Source organism: Larus michahellis, chromosome 4, assembly GCF_964199755.1.
Source record: "Larus michahellis chromosome 4, bLarMic1.1, whole genome shotgun sequence".
NCBI lineage: Eukaryota > Metazoa > Chordata > Aves > Charadriiformes > Laridae > Larus > Larus michahellis.
In genome coordinates, this window is record NC_133899.1 from 24,620,218 (window position 1) to 24,638,361 (window position 18,144).

Genomic DNA, 18,144 nt, shown 5'->3' on the forward strand with positions numbered 1-18,144 from the left:
CTCCCAGCCCGTTAAAGCGGGTCTGTCCTCGTTTGGGAGCCGCTTGCCTGGCGCTGGTAGCCAGGCAGGGCTAAAAAGGGAAAGGACATACCCGCTGCGGGGCTGCAGCTCCTCAGAGGCAGCGCAGAGCTGCTCAGTGGCTGAAGCGAAGTTGAATTTTGCCGCTGCAAGGACAAACAGCCAGGGAAGTAGGACAAAGAGCTCCTGGAGCAGAGCAGGGGGACCCTTCCTGGGCCAGGCATGGAGGGGCAAGACACCCCGTCCTGCTGCCAGCCCCGATTACACCATCCGCCTTCGCAATGGGGGCAAAGGACAGGCTGGCACGTAGTCAGAGCTGCCAGAGACTAGACAACCCCAGGACAGGGGTGCAACAGCCCCAGCAGCCATGCTGCTTTTCACCCTGAGCCCCCCAAAAAAACGCGCTTGTAGGGACAGGAAGGTGCAGCCAGCGTGTGCTCCAGCAAAGCCGCTGCTGTCTGCGGCAAGCTCAAGGCCACGCAGATAAACCTGTGCAAGGAAATAAGGCAAGCACCGAGTTCCTGAGCTGGGGTTTTTGGCTCCTCCGCAGCTCGGTGCTGCAGAGGAGGCCGGAGGGATCACAAGTCCCAAGAAGGGGACAGAGCACAGCCCATGCCCTGAATCATCTCCTGCCCCAGGAGCTGTGCGTGTGGAAGCAGAAGGCGGCGAGGGGCAGAGGACATGGTTTGAGCTTGTACCTCATGAGACAGGGACAAGGGGAAGCACTGCGTCCCTCTGGGCCACAGCCAGCCCCGAGAAACATCAGAGGGTAAAGCACCCTGTGAGGGCAACAGGAAGGAAGGGTGCTCTGCCCTCCCCAGCCCTGGAAAAACCACAGCTGCAAAGGGGAACTGCAGGACCCCTAGCAAAAGCCACCTCTGTGTGTTCTGCACCCAACCAGAGAGGGACTCGTGGGGATACTGGTCACACTGGCCAGGACTGAGCTACAGGAGGTCAGGCTCAGCGCTCCAAACCCATCAAGAAGCAGCTTTACCGACGTCTCAGCAGAGCCATGAGATGTCCAACACAGCCACTGAGCCCCTGGCCAGGACAAGGGGGGCTGCAGGACCACAGCTGGAGCTGGGTCACACCAAGAGCAGAAACCCAGCCAGGCCTCCAGCAACCTAGCACTGAAAACCCCCTTTTTTTTTTTTTATTATTTTTTTTTTTTATTTCAACATAGTAGTGCTTGGTTACAGTTTAGTGAAGAACAAATAGGTACATTCATTGGCCACAGCTTCCTGTTGCAGCCAGCTGCTGCCTGACTGCAAAGCCAAAATACTGTTAAACCATACCAAAAAAAAAAAAATAAAGAAAGTTTAATGAAAGGCAACTATGCATTAAAAAAGTCATTGTACTTCTCAGCTATAAATTACTTCAGTAAAACACAGGACCAGCCCCAGCAGGAGCGGTCAGAGTTTTGAAATTAATGGCCATCCGTACAAATGAATAAAACCAAAACACTTTTTGCCAGTCACTCACAAGTACATTAAGCAATGAGACTCACTGCCCCGACCTGCCATCCAAATGCCAGGAAGATCGTATGGTTGTTGTGTGCTTCAGTGCAATATGAACAAGGAGCCTGTAGCCCTTTAATTTTTTATTTTTTAATTTTTTTTTGCACTACACTCCTTTCCTTCCAAAAAAAAAAAATAAATTAAAGTGCTCCTAGTGCTTTGGAATTTAAGCAAGAACAGGGGCCACTAGCGTCACTTCTTGTCTTTGGTGACTTACGGGAGAAGAAAGAAGGGCAACGCACCGAGTCCAGGTCCTTCATTAGCTTTGCCATAAGTCAAGCAGTGATTTGAGATGGAACAACCCGTTTCTGCAGCCCAGCTGAGGCAAGGGGACAGGTCCCTTAGGCCACACCAGGCAGAGCAGCCGGGAGAGCCAGAGCAGTCAGGGTGGAGCTCTCTGGTTCAAGTACTAGAGCAAGAGGGATGTGCCGAAAGTTGTCCCCCTCAGAGCCTTCTCTAAAAAGCAGCAGGGGTTTGTTTTTTTTTTTTTTTTTTTTTGGGCCAGTACAAGTGAAGCAGGTTAGCAAGGAGAGGCCCAGAAGCCACACAGAGGGACTGGGTGTTCTCAGTGACAAGTGACATCTAGCTCAGTACAAGTGATGCAGGTGATGGGTGACCAGGCCATACCAGTGAGCACACGGCAAGTGAGGAGAGGCCGGGGCTGCCCCAGTGCTGGGGGTTTCTCTCACACACAGCTGTGGACACCGAGGCTGCTTCCAGCACCAGAGCCCAGCCCCACATCCCACAGCACCACGCCAGCCCCTGCCCAGCTAAGTCCTTCACCCCAGCTGGGTCCTTCAGTGTCAGACTCTGGTTTGAACAGCGGGAGCAGCTCTAGGTACGTGAAAAGCAGTTCCAGTTCAGGTTGTCACTAGAGGTCAGAGCAGTTGCCCTCCCTGGACCAGTGCCTCCATCCAAGGCTGTGTCCAAAGCTGCTTCGCTCAGCCCCAGGAAGCCAGAAATAACACCAAGCGTCATCTCCAAGAGCCAGATGGAGCTATAGGCCAGGTCAAACTTGGCAATTTTGGTTAAAGACAGACAGAGAAACCTTCCCAGACTGACCCAACACACTCAAACCCTGTGTACACCCAAAGCCTGCTGACACAGCTCCTGTGGCAGTGGGAGGACTCCAGGCCCACAGTCCTGCCCCATGGCAGGGGAAGGGAGAGCAAAGGAGCCCAGGGACCAGCTCTCTGCAGCATCTGCAACTTCCCTCTGCAACAGCAGGCATTGCCTCCGCAGACAGACACTTCCCGCACCTCTGTGGGGACCCCACTGGTTCACATTCGCTTCAGGTTAAAACTCTTGGTTATCTGCTAAATGCAATTTAATACTGAGGGGGAAAGGGGAGCCCCACGGCGGGTGAAGAGGAAGAGGAAGCAGGACTGCTCTCGCCACCCACCAGTTAAAGCAGCCCTAGTTTTACACATGCTTTGGGCCACACGTGTTCCTACAGGCACGCTCTCGCCAAGCCAGCTCTAAGCTCTCCCGGAAGGCAGCAGCCTATGAAGTCTTGCCCCCTCCATCCACGCCAGCCCTCTTCCTTTGCCACGAGCTAGTGGGTTGGTTACAACATAGTGATCTTAATGCCAGTAGGAGCACTTGATCTCACCCTCCCAGGCGTCCACTAGGATATGCTTAGAGCCCAGCTTTGAGCCCACAGTCCTAGGCAGGACACTTCAGCAACCAGGTGAAACGAGGCCCAGCAGTCAAGAGCAAGACCACACTCAGCCCAGAGGCATCAGCCCTGCCAGGTGTGAATATGGCACAGTATGCTTGAACATTCACCACAGGAGGCCCTGCCTGTAACACGCTCGGCCAGAGCTTCACACTCCCAAGTGAGTCAGGATGCAGAGTACTTCACGGAACACGTCTTTGCAGGAAGACAGTGCCTCTCCCAGCTATGGATGTGCAATTAAAAGAGTAACTAGAACAGTCTCAGACCAAGCGCGGTCTGAGCAAGATTTCGTTCCTTCCAAGTGTGCAGATAAAAGTGCAAATATGCATTTGATGTTTCTTTTCTAGTGAGGAAGCTCTGGTGCATTTAGCTGCCAACATCTTGAAGACCAGACCAAGAAAAAGCTTCCAGAGAGTTCAGCTTCACTTTGCTACATGGTACCTTAAAGTCACAGTTCTCTTGCTTACTGCCTGCAGCCATAGGCTCAGTCCCACTTACAGCTGCAGCAGGTAGTGGAATGTTTGTGTCGATGAGTTAGATACTCCAGGGAAGAAGGAAAGAGAAAACCAGGTTACAATCCTATACATGAATGCCACTTCTGGGGAAGAAAGGGACCTCGCAGCCTCTTCAGTTCTGTGGTGCAGGGTATGACCTATGGTGATTATTCATCTCCGAGCCGCCTGCGGCAAAGAGCAAGGGGGCACTGTCTGTAACCGTTCCGCTGAGATGGGGACCCACGGTGTAGTTGTCATTGCCAGCCAGGGACCCATAGCAGCCAGAGCACTGGGGGGTGGCCAAGCTGGGAGGAGAGACAGGAAAAAAAAACAGACACAGACTCTTAGAGATGAGTAATTTGGCTGCAGCTAGTCTCCACTGCCAGGAAAGACTTCTGCTCCCAGTATCCAGGTCTGCAGAAGCACACTATGCCATGCAAGCACAGCATCTCCAAGGAACCTGGCTTTGATGAAACAGGTACAAGGAGAAGAGGACCAGGCCCTACACCACTGGTCAAGAAGAGCCAGAACCTCTGAACCCCCCACTACACCCTGAGCAGCAAGTGAAGGCCAAGGCTGTCAGGTTTCCCCCTAGTTCTGCTGGGGATACCAGACCATTCTCCCCTGTACCAGGTGTTCCTGCAGAGCTTTGTCCCAGCTGGCTCCCAGGGATCATGTCCCTCCCAGGACTTCACCACCTCTCACTTCCCAGTGGAGAAACTCCTCTGGAGGTCATTTAAGAGCCCTCTGTCCCCACAGCTGAGGAAGGATCCTAGCAGGATTAGCCCTCCTGGATGAGGCCTCCTCTCTGTAGCCACTGCATACTTCTACCTGCCAGCACCCAGAGCAATAGCCACCCCTCAGAGCTGGTCACTTCTATCTCATAAAAACAGCTCCTTGTGAGCTGCAGAAGGGAACAAACCCAAGCTTAGTCAGAAGGCTCCTTGGCCCATCCACCTTGCCCAAGCTGCCTCTTAGACCAAAATTTTTTTCCTAAGAGCAGAAGCCAAGAGCTCTGCTGCGTCCACACAGGGCAGCCGAACAGCAGCTGGGCTTTCCCTTGCCCAGCACAACACTTACCCTCCTTCTCTGGCCCCAAGCCGTGACAAGTCATCATCGCTGTCATAGCGCCTTGGATTGTCAAAGAAGTAGGCTCTGGAGCTGTAGCTGTGACTATTGACCATCCCCGCTGGAGTCTGTTAAAGAGAAAGGAGATAGGCCACAAGTGAGATGTTTCTGACAGTGTTCCTAAAGGCCTGTACCCATACCCCAGGCACCTCGTGACTCCTCAAGCTACAGCAGCTTGCTCACACCTACCAAGTTCTGACTCAGTCTCTGAGCCCGAAAGAACAGCACCACGAAAGTCGTTGGCACCAGCTCCCAGAGGAAAAGGACCACTCCAAACACCACGTACTCTTCACTGCTCACTTCCACATGCACCTGTGGACAGAAGTTAGAGGTCTCTGTATAATCCTAGCCATCAGTAGACCTACACAGCTCCCAAAGCTGGACACTGCACACAGCTCTGGAGAACTAGGAATGCAGAGAAACTCTTTATGAAGACAGGAGTCCCTAAACCAGAATAGCGACCCTTACTCAACTACTTTTTTAGTGAGATAGTTCTCTTTAGTGTGCTACCAGGGTACTGTTAGCTCCCTCCTCACACCAGTGACTCTCCCTTGCACACAGCCATGCCTTATTAAGCATTGCTTTTCTGCTCTAGTTGACTTGTTCCTCCTCTCCCCCAAAAGAAGAGTTGGCAGGCTAAAACTGAAGAGCACAACAGGGGATCCTGCCTGAAGAAGTAGCCAGAGGAAGATTCCAGCTTGCTCTGGTGGAGAGAGCAAGCACGGCTTCTGAAGGCAGAAATCCAGCTCACCTGGGGATGTCGAGAACCAGACACCATTACCCAAAGCTCTTTTCCCCTACACATGCCCTCACAGGGTGGCAGAGTAACTGCTTGTCACTTTACTAGCTCTTGATTGGTGTCACAGACACTTACCTTATCTGAAAGGTTGTCCCAGCCATAGTTAAAAGGACCAGGAACGTTGTCAGGAGATATGGCCACAGCTACCAGGTTATAGCAAGCCCTTGAGGAATACAGAAGAGCGACTACAGATCCCACAAGAATCGCCTGGCAGACAGATGTTCCCTAGAGCAGGAAGAAAAACAGTTTTAATACAGACCTTCCTACAAAGCCAGAATTCCACACACACGCCCCCCGCCTTCCCCTTAAATGCGTGAGAAGGTGTGCAGGCAAGAATGACCTAGAACATTTGTATGTTGTTGCTAAAATATTCAGAGCTGGTTAAGAGCTTCCTTGTGTGATGAGTTCATTGCAGTAGCAGAGCTACACAGCCAGTGTCACCAGGGAGCAAGGGACAACTTGAGGCACAGGAGTGCCACTCAGGATCTCAGTCAGCTTCAAACTGGTAGTCCAGAGAGATGCCACCCCACCCACTGCCTTTCTGTGGTGGTCTCCTGAAGGCCAACCAACAACCATTAAGAAAATCAACTTGCTGCTTCTACACCCTGATCAGACTCTGCAGCAGAGATGTCCACCCAGCTCATTCACTCTGCAGCAGTTCAGCACCCCCACATTGAACACATTTATCTAGGAAGGAAGCCCAAATATTTGGGGTGGGCAACTCTGAGAACAGGGAGACAGATCCAGCACCTGAACCCCGGCGCTGCTGTGGGACAAACCAGGCTTTGCTAAACACAACTGTAAAGAAGGCAGTGTGATAAAGGGCAGCTAGATGTTGTGGGACATCTGCCTCCTACTATCTGTCTTGTGTTGGTGAAGAACAACTTTCTCCACAGTGTTTCAGATGCAGTGCTGTCAGAGGGACAGCTGCATGAGGTACCCTGAAGGTCCTACCTTTCTCGGACAGATAGCCATGGGAGAAGCAGCCACTTGAAGATCTGCAAGTGTCTCCAGTTCTTTGCTAAATACACCCCTTAAATACAGCCTTTTAATAGCTACCAGGAGCCACCAAGTCACTGCAGAGCAGAAGCCAGGAAGTGGGCAGGCAAACACATCTCAGCAGCTGACTTGCCTTTGTAGTTAGGGAGACAAATCTGCTCAGGAAGCTCATCTCATTGACCTGCTCCACATCCAAGCTATGGGTACACCAGTTCTACTTTCCTAGCTTTCCAGCACTTGCTCAAGACAGTGCCTTGGAAGAGTCAGCATGAAAGTGCTGCTGACAGACAGGCCCCTGTGGCAGCACCAAAGCACAAGAACACAGCCTGCTCTAGCACTGTTAGCCAAGTCCATGGTGTTCAGGAGAGCAGAATAAGAGGCAGAAAGGCTAGTGAAGCAAGTCTCCAGCAGACAAGGACCACAGTATAGGATCTGGCAGCGGTTCAATAGCGCAGCCTCCTCAAGCATCAAATGGCTCAAACCTTCCTACCTTCCGTGGTGGAGGCAGCCACCTCACTGGGCCCCTCCAGCCTTCCTGCATTGCTTTGAGTCAGCAGGTTCAGAGCTGGAGTTCAGGAGGCAGGACAGCCTTTTCAGGCATTTGTGTAACACTTCTGCTCATCCCCACCCTATTTTTGCAGCTCCTCCACAACACAAAGCCGGGGGATGCCTTCAAGGCAGGGAAGGGAGACAGCATTTGAATGCAAGAGACCTTTACCAGACAGTCAGGTTGAGTATTCAACTTGAGAGCAAGGCTTCTTTAGCGCTGTGTTGTACAAGAGCAAGGCCCCACAGGCAGCCTCAGGCATGTAACTAGAGGAAGTTACTGCATTCATAAACCACTGCTGGGTGAACTTGATAAGTTAATTAATGTCCAGATCCAGTCAGAGCTGGGTACCTGGCCCGTGCAAGCAGGGATTTGAGCAGGTTCTCAGCTTAGTCACAGCTCTTCTGTCTCACTTCAGATCATCCAGCTGCAATCTGTGGCCTCTGTGGACAGCTGTCACAAGAGCCAGGTAGGCAGCTGGTCCCAGTACCTATGGCCCACACACATCCTGGATTCTGGGCAGCCACCGATGCTCTCCACTGCCTAAGAGACCCAGACTTCTCCTACAGAAAGCCCCAGCTTCAACCTTGTCAGCCCAGCTCTGGCAACCCTCTCTAAAAGAAGGGGCAATGGACTTTGAGTGGTCCCGCAGATGGCCCGCTAAGGAGCAAGGAGATGCCTCCAACCAACCCAAGGCAGTTGTCAGGATCCAGAATGTCTTTGCATCAGTGTCTGTTGCAAGGCTGCTTGTCACCCTCTTCTGAGGGGGGGACAGAGGCATCCGACAGCCACCAGGAGCTCTACGCCCTGGCCAGCCTCAGCAGTGGTTTCAGCCCATACAGATTCACCTGACTGAGGACACACTGGAAATAAAGTCTCTGCAGGAGACCTTATTCTGACACCGGGAAAGAGGTGATTCGGACCACATGAGGTGAGGAGCTGTACTATTGGGAAAAGGCAGTAACTCAGAAGTACCAGAGCCAGGCAGCTGGCTTCCCTGAGCTGTGTTTCCCCATGCTCAGGGCTCAAGTTTTTCTATAGATCTTTCCAGGCTCATCAAGAGACTACATCTGCCCTTCTCACCAGGCCAGATCCCCACCCTGGAGTCACTGCCTTTGATAGGAGTGATATGGCTTCCCAGAAGAAGAGGAGACAGCTTAAGCACACACTTAATTGCGGCCTACTGCCACACTAACACAAGACTGCTGGTGGCTTATCCATTTTCCTACCTGCTGAAGAAGAGCCATGTATGTTTAGACCCTCATCTGTCCTTCTGCCTTGGGGCAGGACTTACAGCAACTTTTCCTCCCCTTCTAAGACGCTCATCTCATCCAGGACAGGTGAGCACTGCCTCTGGCTCAAGCAAGCAGGCAGCTAAAGCTGGACTGCTGCAGGGGGATCCCCTTTGCAGATAGTTGTCATGCATCTGCCAGAGATAACAATATGCTGCAGATTTTACTGTCCTTAGTGACAATATGCTGCCGAAACTGCATCTGCTACTCCTTAGAGAACCCTCTTGCAGACAAACCCTGAATTGTACCTCTAAACCTGAAACGCATAAGCAGCTCCAAAGCTGCAGACAAAGTATTCCCTTAAAACGTGCAGGGCACTTCGCTGCTACAGCAGGAGCATGCACTTTCTGGAGGGAGGAGTCCAAGAGCTGCCACCTCCACACTGGAAGGAGTATTTGAGCAGAAATAGCTCAGGTGCAACCAGGTCAGCACTGCTCTGAGCAAGCACACACAGATCCAGTTAACAATCCAGCTGACGACAGTGCAGTTCCAGTGTAGTTTACAAGGCATTTACCTACCTTAGACTCGAGGTAGACATTCGCTGAAGACATCTTTCCCAGTTTGCACATGCAGCAAGCCAGCGAGATGGCACAGAGGATGAAGAGGCTGTCGTTAACTAGGGCACGGGCAAGGACTGTCCACCTCAACTGGTTCTCCGGGACCTCACCGTGGATTAACATTGCACAAGTTAAATTCACAACTAAGAAGAGGAGGCTGGTAAATACGGAGCCCAGGTACAACAGGACCCTGGAGAGATGGTGGGGGAAAAGAAAAAAAAAATAAAGGAGTTGAAGTCAGACAATTCTGTGGCCATTCTCCACCACCCTCCTGTCTCATCAGGCAAAAGAACCTCCCAGCATGCCCAGTGCTCTGCTTGCTATGAAGATCAGACATTCCAGTAAGTTTCAGTGGTTCTATTGACAGTCCAAGTCTGCAGAGTGTTTGTTTGAGCTGCTCTCATAATGCATGAGCAGTGTAAGTAGTCATGAGTTACAAGACTCATCTTCTGACAGTCAGGTTCTTATCTTGCAGATTTTAAGTGTTGCTCTAGCTCTGCATTAACTTCAGTCAATAAGCTATGAGTCATCACAACCACTGCAACTTCTTTATTGAAAGCCACTGGAGCTTGCATTTTCCATTGTGGGTTTCCCTGGAAATGGCTAGGAAGCACCTGGATTGCACAAACACAGGTCCCACCTATTACTCAAGCCTTGTTCTGCAGAGCTTTTCTGGGGTAGGACAACTCAGGATGACCTTGAGAGTTCACGTGGTTTGTGAGCAACACCAGTACTGGGATGCTGATGGAGGCATGCAGCATATGCTTTAGCTTCCTTGGTACACTTGAAGCTCCACTCCAAGGCACAAGACTGATCCTTTGTCAGAGCACAGCTAGGTATGGCATTAGCTCTGTTCAGTCTTTGGGGTCTGAAGTTCCCATTCCCAGCACTGCAGCACAAGTTCACCTTAAGCCAGCTTTGAAGGTAACATTAGGAAAGTATCACTTACTTGTACTTGTTGAATTCAGCTGCACATTTCACTTTGAATATGACCTAGGGGAAAGATTTGCACAGCATTACTTAACATGACCTACAGTTCTCCTTTAACCTTAGTAAAGGCATATACAACAGCAGAGCCAGCATCCAGCTGGACATCTTGAAGGACTCTAGATTATCTATTAGCACCAAGTCTTGCAACCAGACACACTTGCAAGAAAGACTGGTATTCTTTTTTTCCTGCAAGAACCAAGCCCAAATGTAGGTGTCCAGTAGCCATAGAATCATTTGTGTTGGAAGAGACCTTTACAATGGAGTCCTAACACTGCCAAGTCCACCACTAAACTATGTCCCTATAAAAGTATTTAATATCCCATATGTAACAAGGACTTTAATAACACCACACCTAAGGACTTCAAGAAAAGCAGGGAGTTTAGTACTCAGTAGTCACTAAGAACATTCAAAAATACATCTGCTTCGCCCAGTGTTCTGTGCTGCATATTTTAGAACCTCAATCATGCTCAATTTCCCTGTTAGAGAAGGCCACTTCAGCTGCTGTGCTTTAGCAAGACAAATAGCTGATCTAAAATAGCCCTCTGGTATCGGATTATGGACCCGCAGGCTGTAACACGCATTTAGAACTCGCAGCTCCTCCATCCTGAAGATGGTTGTAGGCCATATACACCTGAAAAGTAACTCTGAGATGGCAGGAAGTCCTGTAGAGGTGGAAGGCCCATTTCCACAGCACATTTGACAGACAAGCGTATAAGATGTCAGTCATTTACAGACTGTTTCACTCTTCAAAGCAACACGCACTGTCCAAGAGTGGATCTGGGTTCTGTGAATCTCCTCACCGCACAAGGGATTAGGAGACTCAAGTTGACAGTTGCACAAGAAGGATCAATGCTTCAAAAGCAAAAACTCACGGGCCTCTCCTCGGATTGCAGGTACTGAACCCATGCCTGCACCCCCAGCCATTTGGGTTGAGGCTAGAGGAGAACCATCATCTCACACTCAGGCAGCCCTACAACACCCTTTCCAGTATGGCAGACAAGCCTCCATGTCCCTTTGGGCTGGAGAGTGGCTGCTACTGAAGCCTACAGGGGCAGGACTTCTAGCCTAAGGACATATGGACAGCTCAGGAAGGTGCGGACGCACACCCAAGTCACAGCTTAGATGGGAGCACAGGGGTCCCACCGCAAGAGGACAGGTAACTGGTGCTCCCACACGGTCAGGGCAAGCAGCATGCTGGCAGAGCTACATGGAGCTCACTTGTCACACACAGATTCAGCACAGCCATGGCAGGAACTGGGGTTTGTCCTGTGAAAGAGGCAGACCCTGGTGCAGACCCCAGAGCTGAGGTCACATTCAGCCTCAGACAAAGCTCGTGTCCTGACTAGAGACTTTGAAGGAACTTGGGAAGAGGTAGAGAGCCATTTAGCCAGGTCCAGCAGACATATACTTGTGGGGTGAACACAAGACCACTGTGAGCTTGCTGCCCAGGTGTGGAGGTTTAGTTTCACTGCTTCTGCAAGGAGTCCTCCCTGTCAGCTTCCAGACTGTGGCTGCAGTGAATAATCACTCATCTCTCACAAGGCAGCCTCAGCCAGCTTTTTTTCTGATGGAATTTCTTGGGTCCTGCCTTCCAGTCAGCACTGAGGTCATGATGGCACTCTGAAGCTTCAGAAATCAGGCTTCTGCCAACAGGATTTCCAGAGACATTTCAGGGTTTGAGGGTCTGATCCAGCTCATCTGAGTTACAAGGAAACCTGGGCCTTGAAGGACCATGTGGTGACTTCAAAACAGAAAAATCCCTGAATCCTCCCTCTGTGCCTAGTTTGCCTGTAGGCTATGTTCAAGCGCTTTGGGAGTGTCAAAACAGACATCAAGAACATCCAGCTGGGAAACCTCTTGGTTCAGCACCCATTTGTGGAGCATGGAAGTCCATTTGAGGTATTTGCACTGCTGCTCTGACTCCCAGAAAAACACTCTGTCACTGCAGCCTCTGAAGAGCTGAGCAAGAGTCCCTGGCTTGTGTTCCAGCTGATCGCCCTTGCATGAGAACAGCCCCTCAGCTGAGCAGGGAAATGCCAATGGCTAACAGAAAGAAGATGCTGGCTTCTGCAGCAGCCCTGAGCAAGGGACTCTCCCAAGACCCACCCCTGTGGCCCTGAGCCCTGGGGACTAAGGCACACAGAGCTGTCTCAGAGTTAAGAGTGCAATGGCAACCTGAGCCTCACACTTGGACCGCTGCCACGGAAAGCGGAGGGAGACCACGGCACCAGCCTTACACTTTTATTAGCCCCCAGCTATTTAGTCCTGTAACTTCGGGAAAAGAACAGGCATCACTCGGTTTACAGTGGTTTTAGTTATTAAGACATGATAACTCATCTGAAGGTTGCTTTTTTCTTCATAGGTCAGTAGGTGACACCAGTAGTGTTCACAATGCACCTTTGGGTTCTTGCCCTTGAGACAATCTTGCAAGCCTTCCAGCACTGCTGGTTTTCAAAGCCCAAGGACAGCTGATGTAGTGGGTTCTGCTGGGAAGAAACCAGCACAGAGAGCTCAGGAGCAGTCCTGTTCTTCATAAAAATAGGAAATACAGACCCCTGCCCTGAAACAGGTGCATGATGCCAAGTTGCTAGTAGCAACCCTTGCAAACTGAACAGTTCCTCCAGTTCCTAGCCGAGAGGCCGGCTCCAAAAGTCATCAGTTGCCTGCTGAAAACAAGGAACAAGGTCTCTGCTAGCCCAGAGCAGGAGGGCTGAGAACATGTCCTCCTAAGCAAGCCTTTTATAACAGTTAGGCAACACTCAGAGCCTGTTGTCTTTCTGGAGCCACAAGTCCTTTGAGCACTTCACATCAGCCACAGACTTGGGAGGAAGGCAAGGCCGAGAAAAGCTACAGAACTCAAAGTGCCCTGTGATGCTGAGGGCTTTTGTTTTTGTGATGCCTGGATATATTTCACAAAAGTGAATGCCTTACATCACTGAGTCCAGAAAGTAAACTTGCTAAGGGTACATTCTCAGAGCATTAAAAACACACTCAGTCTTCAGAGGTGTACTGGATGTGTCACAGCTGCAAAGACATGACAACAAGTGACAGACACCATAACCCACAGGTAGTTCTAAGGGCCACTTTCAGTATCAGTACAAGCCAGGATCTCAGCCCTAACATCGAGCCTCCGATAGCACTTCAGCTTGGTTTTCGTGCAGCCATTCACAACAGATCTGAAAGATCCATGAGCACCAGCAACTTGTCATTGTCTGTCTGATGGAACCAAAGTCTCTTTTGCTCCATAAACAAAATCATGAGTTTAGGCTCTCCAGATGCAAGACATAACCATGTCCTGCCTTGACATGAACACAGCCCTCGCTCAGCTGCAAGAACATCCACAGCTACATTCCTTCTTTCACCACAGTCACTCAGTACCAGAGCAGAGCATGGACTATTTTGGGACTACACCCCAAAACAAGTGTTTGAGCCCACACCCGCCCCTCAGAGAAAAAGCTGGAACTATCTGTGAGGAGGACCTCTCACCATCCCCACTAATACTGAGGTCATCCTATGCCATCATGAACACAGGGTGCAACTCATGTACCCTGATTTCCTAGAATAGCTGGTTGCTGGCATGGACACCTGTTCCCATGGGGCCCATGGGAATCACCAGCTATGGGATGGAGCAGTTTTGGTTTTAAGTGACCCCTTACCAGCTGTCCCTCTGAGGCAGAGGGCACATGCTAGGTGTCTGCCAGATAAGGAAGGTGGAAAAGTGCAAGAACAGATGAAGGCTTTTTCAGTTTTCCATCTGAGACAGCGGGAAGATACAGGAGAGCAAGGACAAACAGCTCCCAGGCTGGATGCTCTTTCCATGCCTGTCTGCTCCAGAGCAATTAGAGCAGCAAGAGATGAAGAAAGGCTGATGTCATCTAATCAGATGGAGCACTTAAAGAAACCCAGACAGGTTAAGGGTTATGGCCACACCAGTCTGGCAGAGCAGCCTGTCAGAGCCTCACCACTCCAGCAGAAGTCCTTACTCATTGTTGCGCACAGTTGCTGACTCCCGAGTGAGTCCAGGATGCCAAGTGCTCAAGAAGGTCTTTGAAAGGGTCAAGATGGAGGTTGTTGTGGCTACATTTCATGTGCTGTGCTCCTGACAATGACCTGGGGGAAAGCAGGAATTGGCAGGCTCTTGGGAAAGGTAGCATTACTCAAGTAGATGTCTAGCTGGCAGCAGAGGAGCTAGTCCAAAAGCAAGGCAGAGAAGCACCCCGGGTTGGATATCCGAACCACTGGTTCTGCCTGTTTTAGGCAAGACTGGGAACACATCTGAGGAATTCTGACCTGACAACCTGTGAACTCCAGATTTCCTGGAAAGGATCTCATTCTGTTACAAGTTGAATCAGAGAGGATGAGATGCTCCCAAGCAAAAGGGCATCACACCTTTTGATGTGCCAGGTGGAAGTAAGGCGGTGACAGAAAGAAACTGTCACCACCAAATGAGCATCCCACACGCATTTGGTCAGGCTTCCACATCCCCTCAGGAATCTCAGGGGCTGGGAGGTGATAGGAAGAGGATACCCTCTCCCCACAGAAAGGGGGAACACCGGACAGTTTCACAAGTTTGAATTTCAGCCCCAGAACAGCCTGAAGTGCAAAATAATGCTAGGTCTCCATGGGTATGTGTTGTTTCCCTGAGCTCTTCCCCCACCCAGCACCATTTCATCCTCAGCTTGTAAATAGCCTGGGGAGCTCCGTAAATCAAGCAAGATTAGTTCAAATAACATAGCACAGGCCACATTTTCATCCACTGCTTAGACAGATGCCATGTCTCCAGCATCTCCACAAAGGAGGCACTGTGTACACAGACAATTAGCCAGGCCTTCCACACAAAAGCAGCCTATGCTTTTATCTGAGGCGATCTCAGACCAGGATACTGCCCCCAGAGTAGCAGAAGCCCAGTGCCCTTCTACAGGTTGCTACCAACTGGCCCTTAAAGAACTGGGAATGGATGGGCCACCCACAGCAGGTTCTGCTTGGAGTCACACTGGTAAACATACCAGTCCTCTCTAGATCTTGAGCCACTTCAGCTAAACTGCTGTGGTTCCACCTCAGCTTCTCTCCTTCCTCGAGGTAGTGACAATTCTTCTTTAATTACACCCTAAGCTCCCTTAACACAATGCCTCTTGTGCTTTAAGAGAAACACTGAACACAGCCAAGCCAGGAACATCTCAGCTACCAGCACATGGCACCCTTCTGTCAAGGGAGGGATGCACTAGTTTTATCAGCCTGTTCCCCAAGCAGAGGAAGCCAAATATCACCACTCACATCATTTCTTTTGTTAAAATGGAAGCCAGAAAAACACCAAAAGCTTTCTGTTCACTGCACTTTCTCTAAACCTCTGGAGCTGCAGGCTTCCCTACCACCACCCACAAACACCACAAAGTGCTGGACGCCTGTTCTGCTTGCAACAGCCAAGTGTCAGACCCTCGCTGTAACTACACATGTATACCCATTTTAGTAAGTCATTTCATCCTTCCCCACTCTAGATTCTGAGGTCTTATTTCCTCAAACAGGATTTCCCTTGGCTCTAGGTCTTCAAGGAGAAAGAAATGGGGTATATTCAGCCAGAGTCCACTGAAAAACAGGTACCCTGGGAGGAAGGGAAGCCTGAGAACCTATTGAGTTTACTTTGCTGTTCTTTAAAGGAGCCTTTTAACACAGCTGCAGAGAGGCAAATCTTCTGTCAAGTCCAGTGAGACTTGGAGGAAAACAGAAATCCAGCCACTTTGTGGTACCAGAACATGGGATCCCTTTCTCTGCTTGTCTTTCAAGGGACACAAAAGCACCCACCGGTTGGAGCAATTGGTAGGTCAGACTCCCTTTAACAGACAAGATGGATTATGCACACTATGCACCACTTGTTATTTTGCTGCCACTTGATCAGCAGCATATCTAACACCAACAGCTTTTGCAACAGGCAGTTTACCCCAGCTTCCAGGTGTTTGTGTCAGAGGGGGAAGAACCAAAACAGCTGAACAACCCAATTGCTCCAAGTCTCACATTATCATGTGAACATTGATGTCCTCGGGAAAATGAAATCATAATTCCCATCGGTGACACATCGGTGCGATGGAGCGATTTCGCTGTGTGTTAGCGATTCCTTTGTGAGGCTGGCAAACAGCTGAGAGCTGCAGAGCAAAGAATCTGAACAACAAAGCTGGAAGGAAAGTACTGCCTATTTATGAAACAAGTCACCAAACTGGAAGGCAGGCGAGCAAAGGGCTGCTCACGAGAAACTGGAGCAGAAACAAAATATTCAGAGGAAGAAGGGGAGGGGAGAGCCAAGGCTTTAAAAGATAAAGACAAGTGAAAAGACTAGAGAAAGGAGGACTGAAAAAATAGAATAGTCACAAAACAAGTGATGGGGAACCCAGAAAAGGAGGAATACAGCTCAGCAACAATAACAAGCAGCTCCGCACTGTCCCAGTAGCGATCATTGTGCTCGGAAGGGGCCCACCTCTCCAGCCGCGGGCTGTTGTCTGGGGAGGCAGAGGGATCCCAGGGTTTTGTTTTGGGTTTTTTTTTTTGTGTGTGACAACAAGCTGCAGAACAACAAGCCCAGTTCAGAGCGGAGCGATGGAGAGAAGGAGGGAGCGCAGCAACAATAGCAGAAGAGGCTCTAGCTGGTGACGTAATGGTTGGCATCACTCCAGGCCAGAGCAGCCCCTGCTGCTGCCACTTTCTGGTCCCCTTTAGAGAAGGGGAATCAATTAAAAAAAATAATATGCAAAACAGTCCCCTAAGAGACCTCCCCTGTAGGGCTGCAAAGGGGAAAGCCCCACTGGGGAGCAGGGCACATCTCTGCACCCCCCCAACCCCAGACTCAGGGCATGGGGAGATTCAGGTCTCCCCCCTCAAAAGCCACCCCGGGGGGGCTGCACACCATGCGCCCCACCACCCTGACACCGGGATTCAGGGCATGCTTTCTCCTCACCCCCCCCATCCCTCCCCACCCCCCAGCCTGGATTCAGGGCATAATCCCTGTGCCCTCCCCATATCCCCCCCAAGCCTGGATTCAGGGCATCTCCGCAACATCCCCCCAACCTGCCCCAAGGCCTGCACTGAGGGGAGACCTCTCAGCACCCTTCTCCCACCGAGCCTGGCCCAGGGCACACCTCCACACAGCCCCCCCCCTCCCCCCCCAAACCCCGGCTTCGGGGGACACCTCAGCACACCTCCAAGTTCGGGGGGGTGGCTGAAGGGGAAAGGGTGGTGGTGGGGGTTGCTGTGTCTCTACCCCCCAAAGAAAAACAACTTACCTCAGCAAAATAGAGGTTGAGGAGGCAGAGGCTGGAGAAGAGCAGGCAGCCGGGCAGGCAGTAGAGGAGCCAGTGGGCGAAGGGCTGCTGGAGGCGGAGGGCCTGCAGGGAGTTCTGCAGGTAGAAGGAGAAGAGGGTGGTCCTGAGGGCAGCCCAGAGCAGGCAGAGGAAGAGGCAGAGCGTGTGGTAGCTCAGGCGCCGCTCCCGGTAGTAGAGGAGCAGCCAGAGCTGCAGGTAGGCGAAGAGGAAGAGGGCGGCGTAGAGCGCCGTGTGGAGCACGGTCAGCCCCAGCTCCACCGCGTAGGGCACGGCGGGCCCCTCCGCCAGGGCCGCCCCCTCAGCGAGGGCCGCCGCCGTCGAGCTCATGGGGCAGCGCCGGGGTCGAGGGGCGGGGGGGGAAAGAAGGAGGAGGGGAGGAAACGGCCCGCCAACGCCCGCCGCGCCCTCCCCTCCCCTCAGCCCCGGCTGGACACCCCCATACAACAAAGAGGAGCCCCCCGCCTCCTTCTCCTCCTCCGCCGCCGCCCGCCCTCCTGGCTGCGCCGCCCGCCCGCCGCCAAACAACTCTCTGCCGGGGACAATCAGCTGAGCCCGATTATTTGAGGCGCTCGCTCCTGACAGCGCGCCCTCCCCATTGGCTGCCGCCCGGCCCGCCCCCCCTGCGCCCGCCCGTCTCCCCGAGTGGCGGCCGCCGCCGCCTGTCACTCACCGGCCCGCCCCCGCCCGCGCACCGCCTCGTTTCTTGGGTTGCCGCCGCCGCCCGCCTTCCCTTTCTTCTCCCGCCCCTCGCAGCGGCGGAGTGGAGGCGCCGCCTCTCCCCGCCCCGCGGTGCGCCTTGTAACGGGGGTGCGCGTTGT

At 51.8% G+C, this 18,144-nt stretch overlaps 1 protein-coding gene across 1 annotated transcript; it reads right to left on the minus strand.

The window, feature by feature from the left end:
- Positions 1–1,193: 1,193 nt before the first annotated feature.
- Positions 1,194–17,802, minus strand: GPR137C (G protein-coupled receptor 137C). The gene is made up of 7 exons (XM_074583539.1): positions 17,288–17,802; positions 9,979–10,022; positions 8,991–9,219; positions 5,710–5,859; positions 5,025–5,147; positions 4,788–4,903; positions 1,194–4,012 (listed from the first exon to the last, which is right to left on the minus strand). The coding sequence occupies exons 1-7, from the start codon at positions 17,651–17,653 to the stop codon at positions 3,841–3,843; spliced, it is 1,200 nt and encodes a 399-aa protein (XP_074439640.1). The 5' UTR covers positions 17,654–17,802; the 3' UTR covers positions 1,194–3,840.
- Positions 17,803–18,144: the final 342 nt, after the last annotated feature.

Excerpts from the sequence above, each read along its gene's own strand:
- GPR137C (XM_074583539.1), bottom strand. The coding sequence starts at position 17,653 with ATGAGCTCGACGGCGGCGGCCCTCGCTGAGGGGGCGGCCCTGGCGGAG. Across the intron at positions 9,220-9,978 it reads GCTGAATTCAACAAGTACAA|GGTCCTGTTGTACCTGGGCT; the intron begins GTAAGTGATACT and ends CCATCTCTCCAG. Across the intron at positions 5,860-8,990 it reads ATGTCTACCTCGAGTCTAAG|GGAACATCTGTCTGCCAGGC; the intron begins GTAGGTAAATGC and ends TTCCTGCTCTAG.